The sequence below is a fragment of the Rhagoletis zephyria genome, unplaced genomic scaffold (genome assembly GCF_001687245.7).
Source record: "Rhagoletis zephyria isolate East Lansing unplaced genomic scaffold, Rhagoletis_zephyria_1.1 Rzeph_scaffold_00078, whole genome shotgun sequence".
Taxonomy (NCBI): Eukaryota; Metazoa; Arthropoda; class Insecta; order Diptera; family Tephritidae; genus Rhagoletis; species Rhagoletis zephyria.
In genome coordinates, this window is record NW_016157162.1 from 412,562 (window position 1) to 428,429 (window position 15,868).

At 33.8% G+C, this 15,868-nt stretch overlaps 1 protein-coding gene across 2 annotated transcripts in view; it reads right to left on the minus strand.

Annotated features, from left to right (window-relative positions):
• The window catches only part of LOC108373194 (uncharacterized protein YGR130C), a 32,149-nt gene extending 19,543 nt beyond the window's left edge, over positions 1-12,606 (minus strand). The window contains exon 1 of one of the 2 annotated variants that reach the window (XM_017629065.1): positions 12,366-12,606. Coding sequence is in view for 1 of the 2 variants with exons in the window: in XM_017629057.1 (XP_017484546.1) it covers positions 11,498-11,580 (83 nt within the window). In the remaining variant the exon portion in view is untranslated. Of the gene's footprint in view, positions 1-11,497 lie in introns of both variants that reach the window. The other variant, XM_017629057.1, reaches the window with a different exon arrangement.
• Between the last annotated feature and the right edge of the window lie 3,262 nt (positions 12,607-15,868).

Sequence of the window (15,868 nt, forward strand, 5' to 3'; positions counted from 1 at the left end):
CGTCGTTTAAAGATTTTTTATCGAACTCAATTACGCGACGCATTAAATAGTTGTAAAACGTGTTTTAAACCATAAATTATGAACAATGTATGAATAGGTGTAGTGTACCTTTAAAAGTACGTACGTACGTTTTGTGCGTTTCGCTGGAAGAGTGTCGTATAAAATAAACAAGTACGAATTGAATTAAGTGTGCAACAAGTTACAGCCTTTCTTCAATATTGCGGAATGCAAGGAATTTTTCTTTCTAGTAATTCTACGCTCTGCTATGTTACCAGACATTGAAATATCGGAGGCAACGAAATAGCTGCACAAGGTTCGGAAATCGAATTAGCGAGCTGTAATAGATGGCCGAGGCTTAACGCAAGACGATCTGAAGAAATTTTTGAAGTTAAATATATTCGTGCAATAATTCTTACCAGCATCGTCACAGAACGCTGTGGTATTGCTACAGTACTAAAAAATAGCATATATCGTTACTAGGGTATTCGATTATTCGCCTTTTTACCAAAACCGGGGTTCGAGTTATTCTAAAAATTGCAATTTAAGAAAAACCGGTTACCGATTTCGAAATTAAGGAAAACCGGGTTTATTTTGAATAATTTTTATACAGTGAAAATATTTATCTTGGTATGAAGTCGTGACCAAAAAATACAATAAAACTATAAGTAAAAACATTAAAGATATTTAGTAAGAGAAAAGCAAAATAAATCAAAGTTATCAAAATTGAAATAAATAAAAACCTGTGAAAAATTCACGTTTGGATTTCTTTTAATACTTTATTGCATTTTTTCTGACTTTTTTCGGTTTTGAGTAGTGCGCTTGCCACCGTTGCCGAGTGCAGAGAGGTGCCTCAGGAGATTCCTGGTTCAATTTCTGGATCCAGCAACGTCAACAAAAGTTTTTTTCAAAATTGTTCGCCCCTCGGCAGACAATGGCAAGCCTCCGAGTGTACTTCTGCAATAAAAAAGCAGAACACGGATGCTTCGCATTCGGAAAAACAAGAAGAAAGTATTCGTTTATTCGGTTCAAATATGATGTACTGTTCATTACCAAATAATCTAGAATCTAATTATGTAATTATTTAGGGCCTTCCTTTGCACTACAAACCTTCGAAAAACCTAAGTTTTATTCAGAGGTCAAGATTTGAATTAAATGAAAATAAACCGGTTTATTCGAACAAAAAATCCGGTTTATTCAATATTCGAAAAATCAAGATTTCCAAAAAAACGGTGAAAACCGGTTTGGAAAAACCGAGTAAATCACCCTAATCGTTACCTTAATATAGAAAGGCAATAACTCAATTTCTTTTCAAATCCGGTATTGTACAAAAGTCTGCCGATAACTCACGAAACACCTACTGGATTTTAAAAATATCTACTACAACATAAAATTAGTTACATTCTTAAATAAAAACAGCCTTTAAGAGAAATTCGCAGAAAAAAAGTACTTCATTTTCTATAGAGTTTTTTCAACGCTCCGTTAAAATGTTTAAATGAAACTTTTCCCTTCCTTTTAAGAATGTTTCATTTAATTTGAATAGAGTTTCATTGAATCTGAAAAATGTTTAATTTAAATTGAAAATGCTATATATTAAGGTAACGATATGTATGTATGTACCAACCAGTTTCTTTATGTAGAAGTTGTCGAAATGAAGAAGAGCAGAAATCGGTTCACCATTTCCTATGTCAATATTCAGCTCGCCGAACAAAGTGACCCAAGCATTGCTTTTTTATTGGTCACACTTGAACTCTAGGCAATACGTAACTATGCACTTACATACTTACATACATATGTATATAGGTACATATATGTAATATCGATTAGAGGCGTACAGACGCGCTAAAGTTCACTTGACTTACTTTAAGTAACAGCTGTAATTATTCACTGGATGTTATAACACTTCACCTTAATTGTTATGATATATAAATATACATAAATATGTGTCTACGTAACTTATAAGCGGCATGTGTTAATAATTAAATACCCATTTTACTACCAGCTGACATTAAACTCGACCATTTAATCTTATTGATTTAATTGAAACAAATCAATTCTTGTATTCTTTATTTTTATTTTATATGTATGTAGTATTTTTATGTGCCCCTGTATAATCTAAAATTTGTTATTACAAATTCTGCTTAGCACTTATTTATTACGTCAAAGTTATTTATCTTATAAATAATATTTATAAAATTATTAATCGAAATTTATGTACATATTTCTGGAAAATTCTACTATAGTTATTTTCCATTCTATAGGTGATGGGTGATGGTGGCGTGTGTCGAGAAGAGCAGAGAAGCAGCGAGCTACCGCTACAGACATACGACTTCTTCCAGATAAATCACCTGATATGAAAATCAATTGGCAAAACAACGGGTGGTACGCGCTAGTCAACATACAAGTATCTCGTGAATTAGTGACGCAAGCGAATAGTTAGAAAGCTCAAAAGCCGGTAGTCGTTTAACTACTTAGTAAGGAGGCGATCAGAACCATTTGAATGAGCATACGTACTCGTATGTATTTACATATGTATGAATTAAGGTGTATGCTTACAAACGGGAATTGTATGTAATCTAGAGTGAGTTAGGGCAATAAAAAAAGTATCTAGAAAGATACATATAAATACATGTACCTATATACACATTCATCAACATTCGTGGAAACAAATTTATCATCAAAAAGACTGGTGATTTATTTCTAGAAGCTCTCGGATTTAAAGCATTACAATCAGGGACAGGGGAGAGGTAGAGAGTGAGCAAGAGGTCGCGCGATCCGCTTAATTGAATGATTTACTGCCATTTATAGCGCTTTCATGCACTTTTTTTTTACCGCAATTCAAATTCATGACATTTTTTAGTGCATTGCGATTAGGGTAAATTTATTTATTGAGTGACTTTTTCTAGAAGCACAAATCATGCCAAAAATTCTTCTCAGGCTAATTTCACACTCTGCATAAATATTTAGTTGCAAGCTTATATGTATGTATGTATGTAGTAAATGTCAAATGGCATTCTTTGTCGAAATTTAGCCTGTAAAGAGCGATGGCGCTAGAAGAAGCGAATATGTATGAATGTATGAATGTGCCCAATATGTCCCTAAATGACTTTGATGATTAGAAAGGTGTTGGTTGACCCTTAGGCACTGAACCACATGTGATTGCAATGGATTTGGCTTTAGGAGTTCGAAAATATGTACATATGTATGTATGTACATAATACTTACATATGTAGGTTTCTCCGAAAAATTTTTCTAGCTGTTTATCATTTAATCAGCAGCATTAAATATTTTTAAAAATTTAAGTCAAATAATAAAAAATATTTCTAATGAAACTAGTGTTATTGGAATTTATGTTATTTTTTATATTTTTTATGAATTTGATTCAATTTTTTTATTTAATTAAACTTTAGTTAAGCTATTATAAAATTTGATTTTATTACAACTTTATAAGTTCTAATTTTTTTATAAAATTTTATCTACATTTATTTTCTTGCATTTTGTTTTATTTTAATTTATTTCATTTTATTCTACTTTAGTTAATTTGTTTTAATATAGAGTTTACATACATAGTATGTGGATACTCATTTTTTATAAAATGTATTTCAATATTATTTTAAAAATAAAAATTTAAAATTTAAAATTATAGTTTTATATAAGTTCAGCTTTTACAAAACTTAATATCATATTTGTATGTATAAAAATTAATATAATTTTAGGTTTTTTATTTAGTTTACATATGTTTTCCTTCATATTATTTAGTTTTTTATTATTTATGTGCATATGTAAATATGTTTTTTCAAGATCGCCCTACTTAGCCATCGTTTTTTTATAAAATTTAATTCAAAGTATTTTAAAACAATTAATTATTTTTAAATTTTAAAAGTTTTTTTATTAAACCTATTTTAGTTTAGGGGTTTTCATTTCATTTTATTTTAAATTTTTACATATTGTATTTTTTCAAATATTATATAACTAACTATTTATTATACTGGAACTGAAGTGGCTATAAAACTGTATACGCAAAGCTTTTCCAAAAATTACTTAAAAAAAGTGTACAATTTTGGTGAAAATTCGCTGAATTTTTATAATTTCTGCAAAAAGTTTGAAATGTGGATTTGTATGATATTTATTATAGAATGAACTATATTTTTGTAAGAAACTAAAATTAAATTAAATACTATAAAAGTAAATAGTCAAAACTGGTTCATATGTGGCGGTATTATAATTATGCAACGCATTGTACCTTCTTATTTGCCATGCCTTACCGGCTTTTCATTTTCAATGCCAACCGAACGTCGAGTGACGCATTCCCGCACCTCGCTGCATCTCACTCCTATCTCTTGCAAAAGCTTAAGATGCATGCATACATACATATCTAGATAAGTACGTACGTCATTCACAAAACGCCCGCAACGGCTGCTTCGCCGCTACCCTTTCCCCTATCAACAACTTTCACAGTTATCTTGCAACCTGCACATATACTCATAGCATAAGAACTGCGAACCACGCCACATTTTCAGCCAATCGGAACAGACAAATTTAGTCGCTTACCCCGACCGCGGCGGGCAATGAGCTACGAAATGTCTTCGTTTCCAATGTCTGCAACGAAGTTGTTTGTAACTAGCCGACATTTAATGAACATTAAGCTCAGTTGTTGTTTTTATTTTCTTCGTGGAATGAATCGAGAAGCTTTTTGTTTTTTTTTTTTTTCTTAGCAAAAGTTGGAAAATATATACGCCATGTTACACAACAATTACGATGAATGCAAGATGTGCAGTATGAAGAAAGAGGTTAATATGTATGAGTAGTCGAGTAGCAATCAAAAAATTATGAGCGCGCACAATTTTGTTAAATAAACCGGTAACTTTACCACCAATTCACCTCAAACAGTGTAAACTAAAAGTGCGCTGACTTTCTTCCCTTCTGCGCTTTTGCAACGACTTGTCATTACAGCGAGTACTACTAAATATCATCTACCGGCATACATATCGTTACTTATACTACGTATGTTTATCTTCCCGGCTTTTTCGGCGCCTTTATCTGCCCTCATATGTCAGTCATGCGCAATACGATTTTAGAATACCACAATAAAATCGCCTGATTTTCCATATGGCCTGACACAATACCAACATTTGAGGAAGCTACTAGAACATTTTCTGGGGAAGCACTGAAATTGGAAGCGGGGTTTGACACGAATCCCTACTAAGTAATTCCAGTTGTCATTGGCACACACGTAGAAACTGTATAGCTATTTACAGTGTAGAGGGGCGAAACAGGTTTTGTGGTCTTTAGAATTGACATATTTTTTTTTTTTTTTGTTTTTCGCTCTCCCACTTAGCACTTTACTCAGCTGACTTGTTGGGTTGGGCTGCCGGTTTATCATTTGCTGCCAATTGTCATGCAAAAGTGTAAGTTTAAGAGAGTGAAAAAATTGCGAAGAAGAGCGTGTATTGAGTTAGGGAGCTTGCGTGTATTGAGTTAGGGAGCTTGCGTGTATTTGTATTATAAGAGTATTTGTCGTGGTATTTGTTTGATAAAATACTAGTACTTATAAAAAAAGTACTTGATTTGTGATAGGTTATGTGGGTTACTACATGCAGATGTACATATGTATGTACATATGTATATGCTAACATACTCTAATACCTATGTCATTTTAGTGGGTTGAGATTTTTTGTACTATAATAAAAAAAATATGCCATTAAGGCCACTAAAAATAGAAGCAAGGCATAATTTGAAGATCAATCGATTTGTGCTGGGGTGTTTCGCTTTGTGGCTTTAAGATTTCATTTATGTATGTAAACTCGAACTTTCCAATAACTTTTATTATGAATTTCGATATTTAATAATCTACTTTCTTGCGATTAGTCTCTGCCTTGTGGAAGGTTGCCTTCTGTGCTTCTAATTTGAATACAATTTCAAAGTCTTCTTTCCAAACAAAATTAAATAATTGGGAAGAGGAATGAACTTTGCTTCAGCAGGAAAGTCATATCTAGTATGCCTATGGTCCCAATACTATTTAGGGCGTCATAGGAGGGGTATCTGATTAACACATCTGAAAGTTCCTCTCTTCCCACCAGTGTAGGGAAACGCAAGTCCGTTTGGAAATTATCCAACCTTGACCCGGCCTTGAAGTTACCACGAAACTGGTGGAGAACTAGCTGAGTGCCGTCTACTAACAACCATCGCATTTGATTGTTAAATACGTTTGTCTCATTTGGGTTCATGGACAGGGTGAATAAATGAGAAATGGAATGGAAAATATTTTTTTCCAGGAAAGGGACACTTCAGGTATTTAGAAGCCTAGTACTCTTCCTAGGACTGAATCCGTGAAGTGGAACTCATAGAACTGTATGAGAATAAGGCTAAGCCATACTGAACGAACTCAAGTGGTAACAAAACATAATAATCTAAGAATTATAAGCTAGAAGATTAGCAACATTGCTTAAACTCCTTAGAATAGTCAAAAATTCTGTCACAAATCATTACTTGCTAAGCGTGGGTGAAGCCCACTTTGGTCAGTCCGAGTTATGGGCCGGAGAGAGTGGGAAAAAATTATGAAAAAGTCATGTTCGAACACTCTCTGTGTCCATATAACTTTATATATACATACATACATACATGTATGTACTTAGACCAAAAGAAAATAAGCAGCTTACAAGTCTACAGCTGCGGAGAGCGAATATTGGGTCACACAGTACACAAAGTTAAAATAAAGTTCGTCAGTGTGAATATTTGCAATGTTAAGCAATTTTCCAAAAAACCAAAAACAAAAAAAAAACAGGTATACAAACATCCCAACAACCACAACATTTGCTGTTGTAATTTTAGCGCTTTTATTATGGGCTGAGTCAGGTTTTTAAATATATGAACTTATTTTCAGATTTTATTTTGACTATTCAGTTTTTTTTTTCACGCACTAGGAAAACGGTCAAAGCAAAGGTAAGTAAGGTATTCATACTTACATATGAACATACACACATATGCATTTATTTATTTAGTATAAATATTAAACGCATATGATTGTATGTAGTATAGGCATATGCGTCTTGTAGGTATAAGTTAATATTTGACCTTCAATTTATTCAGTTAGTAAATTTAGGAATTGTAATTTTGTTAGTCACATATTTAGATAGGTTGAAAAGTATACAAATATGTAGGTACATATGTATATAGTACTCGTAGCTTTTAGATCTACATAGTGAACTAGTTTTTCAGTTGTAAATGATTCACGCACATACATATTTATGTACATAACACGAAATGCCTAAACCACTTGAAATGAGTAATGTGCCGACTAAAGATTTTTATCATGTATTAACTGATAATAATGGGTAAATCACATGTGAATATCGATTAGATACGTGAAAAATTAGCGAGTCCAAAAGCTTACTCACGGGCGTAGACATTTTATGAAAACTATTATCACTTGATGTATTGGTTAGGTTAGGTTGATGTGGCAGTCGGTTCAAGTTACCAACTCACTTAGATCTTTTGAAGGTCCATTGTGGTACCACTGTGCAGAATACGGGAACTTCGGTGATTATTCTTCAGAGAACCAATTTGAGGCTCTTATAAAGCGTAGAATCGGTTTTATTCCTACTCGTGATAATTCCGTAAGAGAGCTAAAGAAGAGCCTACCTAAAAAGCCTGCACTCCTCTTGGCCAGAGCTGGGCAACTACAGAAGAAGTGATTCCTTCATTCCTTTCATTCACCAAAATTAAAAGTCGAGATATTTTTAAAACAGGTGTGTATGCTCTGATTTGTTTCAAACTTGGTATATTTAGTTGAAACATAAGAAGACATACATACATACACACATTCATATGTAGATTTGTAAAAATAGAACCGATAGTTGGTGCTGAAGTCAAAAGAAAATTATATCGTGTATAATACGATCTTATGCAGTTTGATGAAAGAATGCTGACTCAAAATAATTTTTAAACCTCTAAAAGATGTAGCGTTTTCGGTGGAAGAGGGCGGAGATCGAGTTATAATGACGCCGTTAAACTTGTAACAGTACCATCTTTTGATGTGCGCTTTTTTTCTGGTACGGTCTAATATATCCACATGTAATCATGAGTTGCACACACATAGCTACATACACCTGAAATTAAGAAATTTTAATTGCCATACGAAATTGTTTATATTCGCTACCTCTTGCACATACATACATATAGTAGCTTAGGATTTTTCGAAATTCCAGCATTCACCCAGGCAAAATGCCTCATTAAGGGCCGTTTTCTCATCTAACCTTTAGTTTACCGGCCACTTTATCGTCTCGATATACGACTTTTCGTTTTCTCATCAGCGCATTAATTTCTCGAATCGATAAACTGTTGCTCACCCGATGCAACCTTTAAAATTTGTACCCAACTTTAAATTTTGGTTTGGTTTTGGTTCATGAGTCAGATATATTAGATATTTCAACCAAGGTTTTGGTTTTTGCTAACAGTTCCTCTTGCTCTATATTTGCTTATGTTGCATAGCCAACCTTTAAAATTTTATGACGAATGTAGTGAAGTTTCACTCCCGGAAATGTAGTGAAGTTTCACTATACGGAATAACAAATTAATTTTTACCGGCAAGGTAAGAAAACGAAAACACTTTAAAGTGAGGAACAATTTATCTGTCCTGTTAGTAAAGGCAACTTTACTGCTTACATTAGAAAACGGCCCTAACTGTTGCAAATAAAAATTAAAAGCCATCTGAAACTCTCACGCTTCAAAAAAAAATAAATAAAAAATAAGTATTTCCTCTACAGACAAACGCAACTTATCTATGCGAAAAGTGATTTCAAATCTCTGCCATACGCAATGGGCGCGTCAAAGCTTGCAGAATATCAGCTGTTGCTTCTTCTTGCTGCTAAGTGCCCATATACGTTTTATGACTCTTGGGGCATTTCCTTTTTTTATCTTTTTTCCTCCCATACTTACATACATATGTACATATTAAGCTTATGGGAGCAGTTGCTATTAAACGCAGACGAATTTTGCGCTTATAAATATACATTTGTATCTATGTATGTAAAGGCAGTTTCACATGATTGGTACTTTTGTACAGATTTGTACATTTTTATATTGAGCTATTGGTACCATATACCAGTAGTCATACGATTGGTACAATACAGCAAACTTCTATTAAAAAAATTTAACAAGTTTTTCGCTTAAGTTTCAATTAAATTTTTTCGCAATTTTTGTTCAGACGAATTTTATTGTTTAAAAGTAAAAAGCAGTTATGGAAAAATGCCAAAAAAATAAAAATGTATTAGATTGGCGAATAAATAGGAATATCTTTCAAATACATAAAAATTGCATTCAACAAAATTTCAGTGGCATCAGAAATCATTTGGTATAGTGTTTTGAACTACAGGTAGAGAAAAATTCGAGTTTTTTATGGAAGAAAATGCGCAACACCGCCAGCAAAAAAATTGCCAGAAATCAACGGTAAGTCCTAGCTACTTCAAACTTGCATATTGTTGTACTGAAATTGAATGGACTACAAAACTGCATATTCAAAATTTTTCTTGGAAATTTAATTAAAAAGCTTGAAACTTTTGCCAAAGTTTGTTTATTTGTCTTTAAAGTATTGCAAAGTGTTAAACCCTAATTGACAGTTTTTTTTTTTTAAGAATAAACTATATATTTATTAAATTTTGTCAGTTTGTGGTGAAGTTATTGTCACTAGACACAAATAAAGGCGCGGTAGTATTTTCACGGCGAAAAAAGGAGGCATAAAAAAAATTTTACGAAAAAAGACGCTTAAGAAATACTTCGTCGAACGCGTTACCTAGTTTAAGTTGCTAAGGGCATAGAACATTTTTTACAGTTCAATTACTTATTTGAAACTTTCTAGATTTTCAGACCTTTCTTAGTTCATAGAAATGCCGATGTTTAAAAATTTTTTGATAAAAATATTATCTACTGATGAGATAAACTTATCGAGTCGTGAGCTACACTGCTTCTTATCAGCAGAAAGTGTGCCACAAGCGGTAGAACTAAAAGTCCTATGTTCCGTAATTTATCTACTAAGTCTACTACAAATTTTACTAAAAAATTCTCTCAAGTCAAATTTTTTTACTTACATAAAAGTAATAAATATACACTCTGGCCAAGTATGTGTTGGGAGATTCCATTTCTGCAAACAATACATACAAACAAGCAACTACACCCATAAATACTAAATAAAATACTCTTCGCCTTTTGTCAGTTCCATTGCCGCACCACACCGTATCGTACGATAAATTTTCGCTACCAGATACGTCACTGTGTGCTGTGGTTTTTGGCATACCAACTAACTACGAGTATTTGTATGAGCGTGAGTGTATGTTTAGGCAACACTGATCGGGTCTGGTGACGGCAAGACGCACCAAAATCATATTCATTCAGCATTAATTAATTTATATTTTATTGTTTGCAGAGTTTGCCTGCTAACCATTTTTATTAAAGAGATTTTCTCGCGCAAAGAGCGTAAAATCAAACGAGCGCACACACATACACACATATTTGTACATGAAAATTATTAAAAAAGAATATTGGTGAACGCATAAAATTTGCAAAGCGAAATAAGTGCCATCCCTAAATTGGTGCGTCAAGCGCCAAGCCGCTGTCAAAAATCCTCATGCCCATACAGTTTGTATGAAGCATCCCACAATAACGCGGCGCTAACGCCGAGCAAATGGAATTTGCATTTTTGACAGGGCGTTGCGTATTGAAGCTGGATGCAAAAGACGGAAAGAAAGGGAAAGGACAAAAAAGTGAAAGAGGAAATGGGAATAAAAACGAAAGGAAATGAGAAAACGTCAAAAATTACGACGCGTTGATTTGGGGATAGCGCGCGCCGACACTCGTTGACAAGGGAAAACGCAACGCTTTGCGCTCCAATTTAGGGACGGCAGTAAATCACAAGACGGTGGATGCAGTTATGAGCATAGAACAGAAATCTGTATTACCCTTACACACACCTGCTTTTCGATGCTCCCAGCGCCGCTTTCGTTTTCATTGACCACAAGCAATGCAAGGTTTTATTAATAATTTTTTGCCATCATTTATGCAATTGCTGCTAGTAACAGAACTTTTCTTTGAAGTCGCTTGCATCACACGTCAGCGCTGCATACACAATTTTGCACCACAAGGGAAATGTTGCTGGTCGCTAAATGTGACAAGGGTCTGGTGAGTTACATATGCGGTATTTACTTGAGGCTATTCGTTGAATCAAAAGTTGGCTGCCCACCAACTTCATTGGAAGCGTTTAATTGAAAGTCCGTTCACACCAAGCGATTGTTGCTTTCAACTAAAAGTTGTCTGTAAAATCGCGTCATGTAAACACCCCGTTAGGCAGTGAGTCAGTCAGTTGGTCAGTTGGTGGGTGGGTGTTGCTATATTATAACTAATATTTTTATATATTTACATACAAATATACAAATATATGTATGTGGTATGTATGTATGTATGAACTATCCATGCATATGCCACCTATGTAAATAATTCTAACACCTACCGACTGTTCTCCAGTTTTGACATCTCTCTGTATCCGCTCATATTGCTGTTGTAATTGTTGTTGTTATGGTTTCTTAATAACATAAAAGAAGGATTACACTCGCTTTAGGTGCTCACTTCGGCTGCTACGCTCGGTTTGATTGATTTTAAATATTTATATTATTTTAATTGAGTTTCACTGCGAAAGACTTTTTTGGCTTTCGATTTTTTGCTTTTAGATTTTAGATTTGGAAAATTTGTTTTATAAAGTTTCCTTGTTTTCTAGCAAAACCTCAACAAAACCACGTCACCGATTCTTTTGCTTCGACTTGCTGCTTTTATTATACAATTTTTTGTATTTTTCTTTTGTTTCTTGTGTCAGTCTACAAAAATCCAATTCAACTCACTTGACACTTTCACTTGGCCTTCTACGCCAATTTTCAGTAAATTTAACAACAAAAAAATTAAATTATAATACTCGAACGAACAACCGATTTTTTAAGGCAACCGAATAAACGAGCGATTTGTACGAAGAGAAAAAAATGGAATCTCAAATGCAGCAATTTCAAATTTTTTGTACTTTTTTATGAGTGTCTTTTTTGAGTTTCGTAGTTTCGTAAAAAAATTCTGTGTTTGGATGTCGGTAGGTTACTGCTGTATGTATGTATTTTTTGGCTGATGTTTAAGTAAAAACAAAAATTTTCAGCTGACCACTGCCAATTTCCCGGTTTCTGACACGCTTTTTGCTCTTTTTTTCAGCGGTATATTACCAATATCAACTTTTGTGCGGATTACGAAATATTAGCGTAAAATTTTCGTATGCAATTTTTTGACCAATTGAAAATCTTGATTAAAGTCACTTTTCGTTTTTATAGTGCCTTAATGTTTACTTGTTTTGAACGACTCTTCGACGTTGCAGGAAGTTGTACGCGTTTTGTTTTCTTTCGTTTTTGAAAATCACTTGCGAAATATTTCAAAATACATATATGCTCCTTTATTTGTGAAAACCTCGAAAAATTCTCCAAGTTAAAACTTTTCTAAAAGAACACCGTATATATATAGACAATTATCTCGCAGATACACGCAACCACGACGACCGAGCGCTACTTTACAAATGACAGCCCACCAAACGTGAGTGTACTTTTTGTATACACTGCTGAGAGCGCTCTGCCGAGCCGTGAGCATTCTGTGACGGCGCTGACTTGTTCGTGGCTAAAGCGGCGGCGGCTATGCGAGTATGGCAACATGGAATTGCAAAGTGAAAGAACGTCAGAGATACATATGTACTGTATATTTAATTATTTAGTTGAATGCGCAATTTAAATGAGTTCGGAAAATTTTTGAGATTCTTAATGGAAATATCGGCAGAGCAATATATGCACGCGGTTCTTAGAGGTATACGTCAATCCAAGGTTCTCCCGTATTTGTGGGAAAGGTTCAACTGTAGGTATGCCGATTAATTTGCGATTTTACTAATTACGCCGAAGATTTTGTGGTCCAATAAAAACTTCTGATATTTCACCACATTCCAATGTTTTTACTTTTGGACTAATATTTCAAGATTAACAAAATTATTTTTTTCCGAAAATCATGATTTGTATTTATTAACTTAGAATTTAGAATAAAATAGTCAGTTGGAAGTAGTAGAAATTAAAAAGTTTCAAGAATTCGAGTTTGATAAAAAAAAACTAATAACATTGACGATATTTGCTAAGTGCTTGACCGAGCTTCTCTTCCTATTTTGGTGTGTGCTTTGACAAATGCTGAAACCCATAGCTTTACTTCACCCCAGAACGGAAGATGGTTTGCATTTCATGCATTTTAAGCATTCGAAGAACCGTTCGCCATTCAATATACTGTTTTTTGAAATTGGTCGGGTCACTGAACGATACACTCAGAGGTTTGCCATTGCCTGCCAAGAGGCAATCACTATTAAAAAAAAACTTTATTTTCTTTTTTAATGTTAGTCGGAAACTGGGCTGGATCCCAGGCCCACCGATGCTGCGGATTCTAACCACTATATCACAACAGCAGTCAACATATAAACATCACTACTAAGTACGTAAAACGTATTCACATGGCACGCTTTAATTTAGAACAGTTTTTGACACTTTCGATACCAGAATCAACAACAAAATATCTGTTTGATATTCCTTGATATACATTTTGTTTTAAAATTTCTACCTTCAAATGGAAGAATGTGAATGAATGAACGAAAAACATTCAAATCATTCAAACTCATTTCGGTAAATGTTTTTTTCTAAAAATAAGTTTGTTTGTATTGTAATCGCAACAAAATGTATTAAACAATGTGTGATTGAATTTCACATTGCTCTCAGAAGAATCATCCTATAAAGTCAAATTGAATTTTGAATCGCTTGTTTATATTTTTTGGCATAACAGTACCTTAAAAGAGAGCTTACCTGAGTTCTCAATTACCCCTGGAGGGCGGCAATACATAGTATTTTTCTTGTATTCTGTTTTATATTTAGTTTAAGAAATAAATCACTGAAAGCTCGCTAAAAAATTATGCTCAAAATATATTTTGTTATAATTTAAAAAATATTTTTTTTTTTAATATTTTTTTTAAGAAAAACACCACCCTTTTAATTTCTTCAAAGAATATGATAGCTTCAATTTAAAAGAAAATGTCAAAAGCACACTTATCGTCAAATGGGAGCGCTGCCGAATAAAAATAAGAAGTGAAACTACCTTTTAAAATTTGTATCATAGTCGACACATATGTATGTATATCGGAATAGGTATTTACTGAAATTCGAAAAAATTTGAAGCCAAAATCATTAATTCGTTTTGCATATGAATAATTCATATGCCGTTTTGAATGAATTCATGCAACCCTCTAGTATGTATGTATGTATGTATATACCTCATTCGAAAACACCCTGTTAAATATTCTCACAGTCCATTTTCCCTTATAAATATGTATGTAAAATGGCCAAGAGGTAGTTCTTACCTCCAACCACTAGACCATGGCGGTTGCGAGTTTGATAAATCCTCAATAATGATATTTTATTTGAAAAGCAGGTGGATGCGGCATTATATACCTCCCGGAGAAAGCCATTTTTTCGGCTGGCTTTGATAGTATCTATTGGACACATAACTTCTACCGCGGCGTTTCGTTTCCACTGCTATCCACGGCATAAAACATATGTATCTGCTTTGGCATCTGGCGTTGGTATCTGGAGAGCGAATCTGTTATCACATTTTTTATACCTTTCCGATATTATTACGATGAAATGGTAACCTTCCAGGCGAGGTCTCATCTTGAGGATACCCCATAAAAAGGCTAGATATTCATGTTTGTTGACAAAAATATCCCAAGCTCTGCTGGTAAACGCTACGACTTTTTCGACGCCAAGGGCTTCTCTGCAGGTGTCGGTTTTAAGAATGAACTGACAGTTCAAGTCAGGTCAGAAAAGTAAGGGGGTTGAATCGGTATTTTAGGGTTTGAAAAGCATCTGTTTGTTCGTCTCATATCCAGCTTTAGTACTTCTCTACCAATTAGTTAAGCGGCGAGGCGAGCATTGAGAGTTATGCGAAGAAAGGGTGGTACCAGGAGGCGAGACCGATAATCGCATGAAAGTACTTCTGTCGATATAAGTCTGCATATTTTCTCGGCGGTAGTATCTCCTAGTACTGCGTGAACTACGGAGCTTGGTAATTTTGACAGAAAACGTAAAATTTAGCTTCAAACTTTTTCGAAACATTGTTATTACTGCTCTCGCAAGATTAGCCCTTGATATAGAAAAAAATTTGAGCTACTAAACAACGACCGCACTGAGAGCGATTACTCAAATCAGTTATAGCGTCAGCCTCAATGCAGTTTTTCGTATATCTATTTAGTCCTGAGTTAACCTCCGTAATTGAAAATGTTAAATAATGTACATTAAATTTGGGCAAATAAGTAACGCTAATAAACATTAAACAGGATGACGTTAAGTGAGCAGAAAAAGCACACTGCTGGGCGGACATAAGGTTAAAAAACTCAGTTTAAATAGAAAATAAAATTAGTACAGCAGAGCTTTAATTACCATAAAATGTTTACAATTTTTTTTTATAAAACATAATTTTTAATTGCAAAAATACATACATTTCCACTCTAGATATTGAGTATTTTCACCTTTCACCACAACTTTCCTTTCACAAGTCAACAAAGCAATTTTTTTTTAATTATCTACTGTCGAACTCTGTAAACGCATCTCCAAAAACAACAAAATAAAACTGCAGCAATTAATGCTTCATTGCTTTTAAAGTGCCATAATTCCTGACTTATAACCTTGAAACAAATGCAAATTCCCAGCTTAAGTGAGCGAAAATCTTTTCATTGCACTTCATCGGCGCAGTAGTCCAAATTCTGGCTGTTATTTATGTA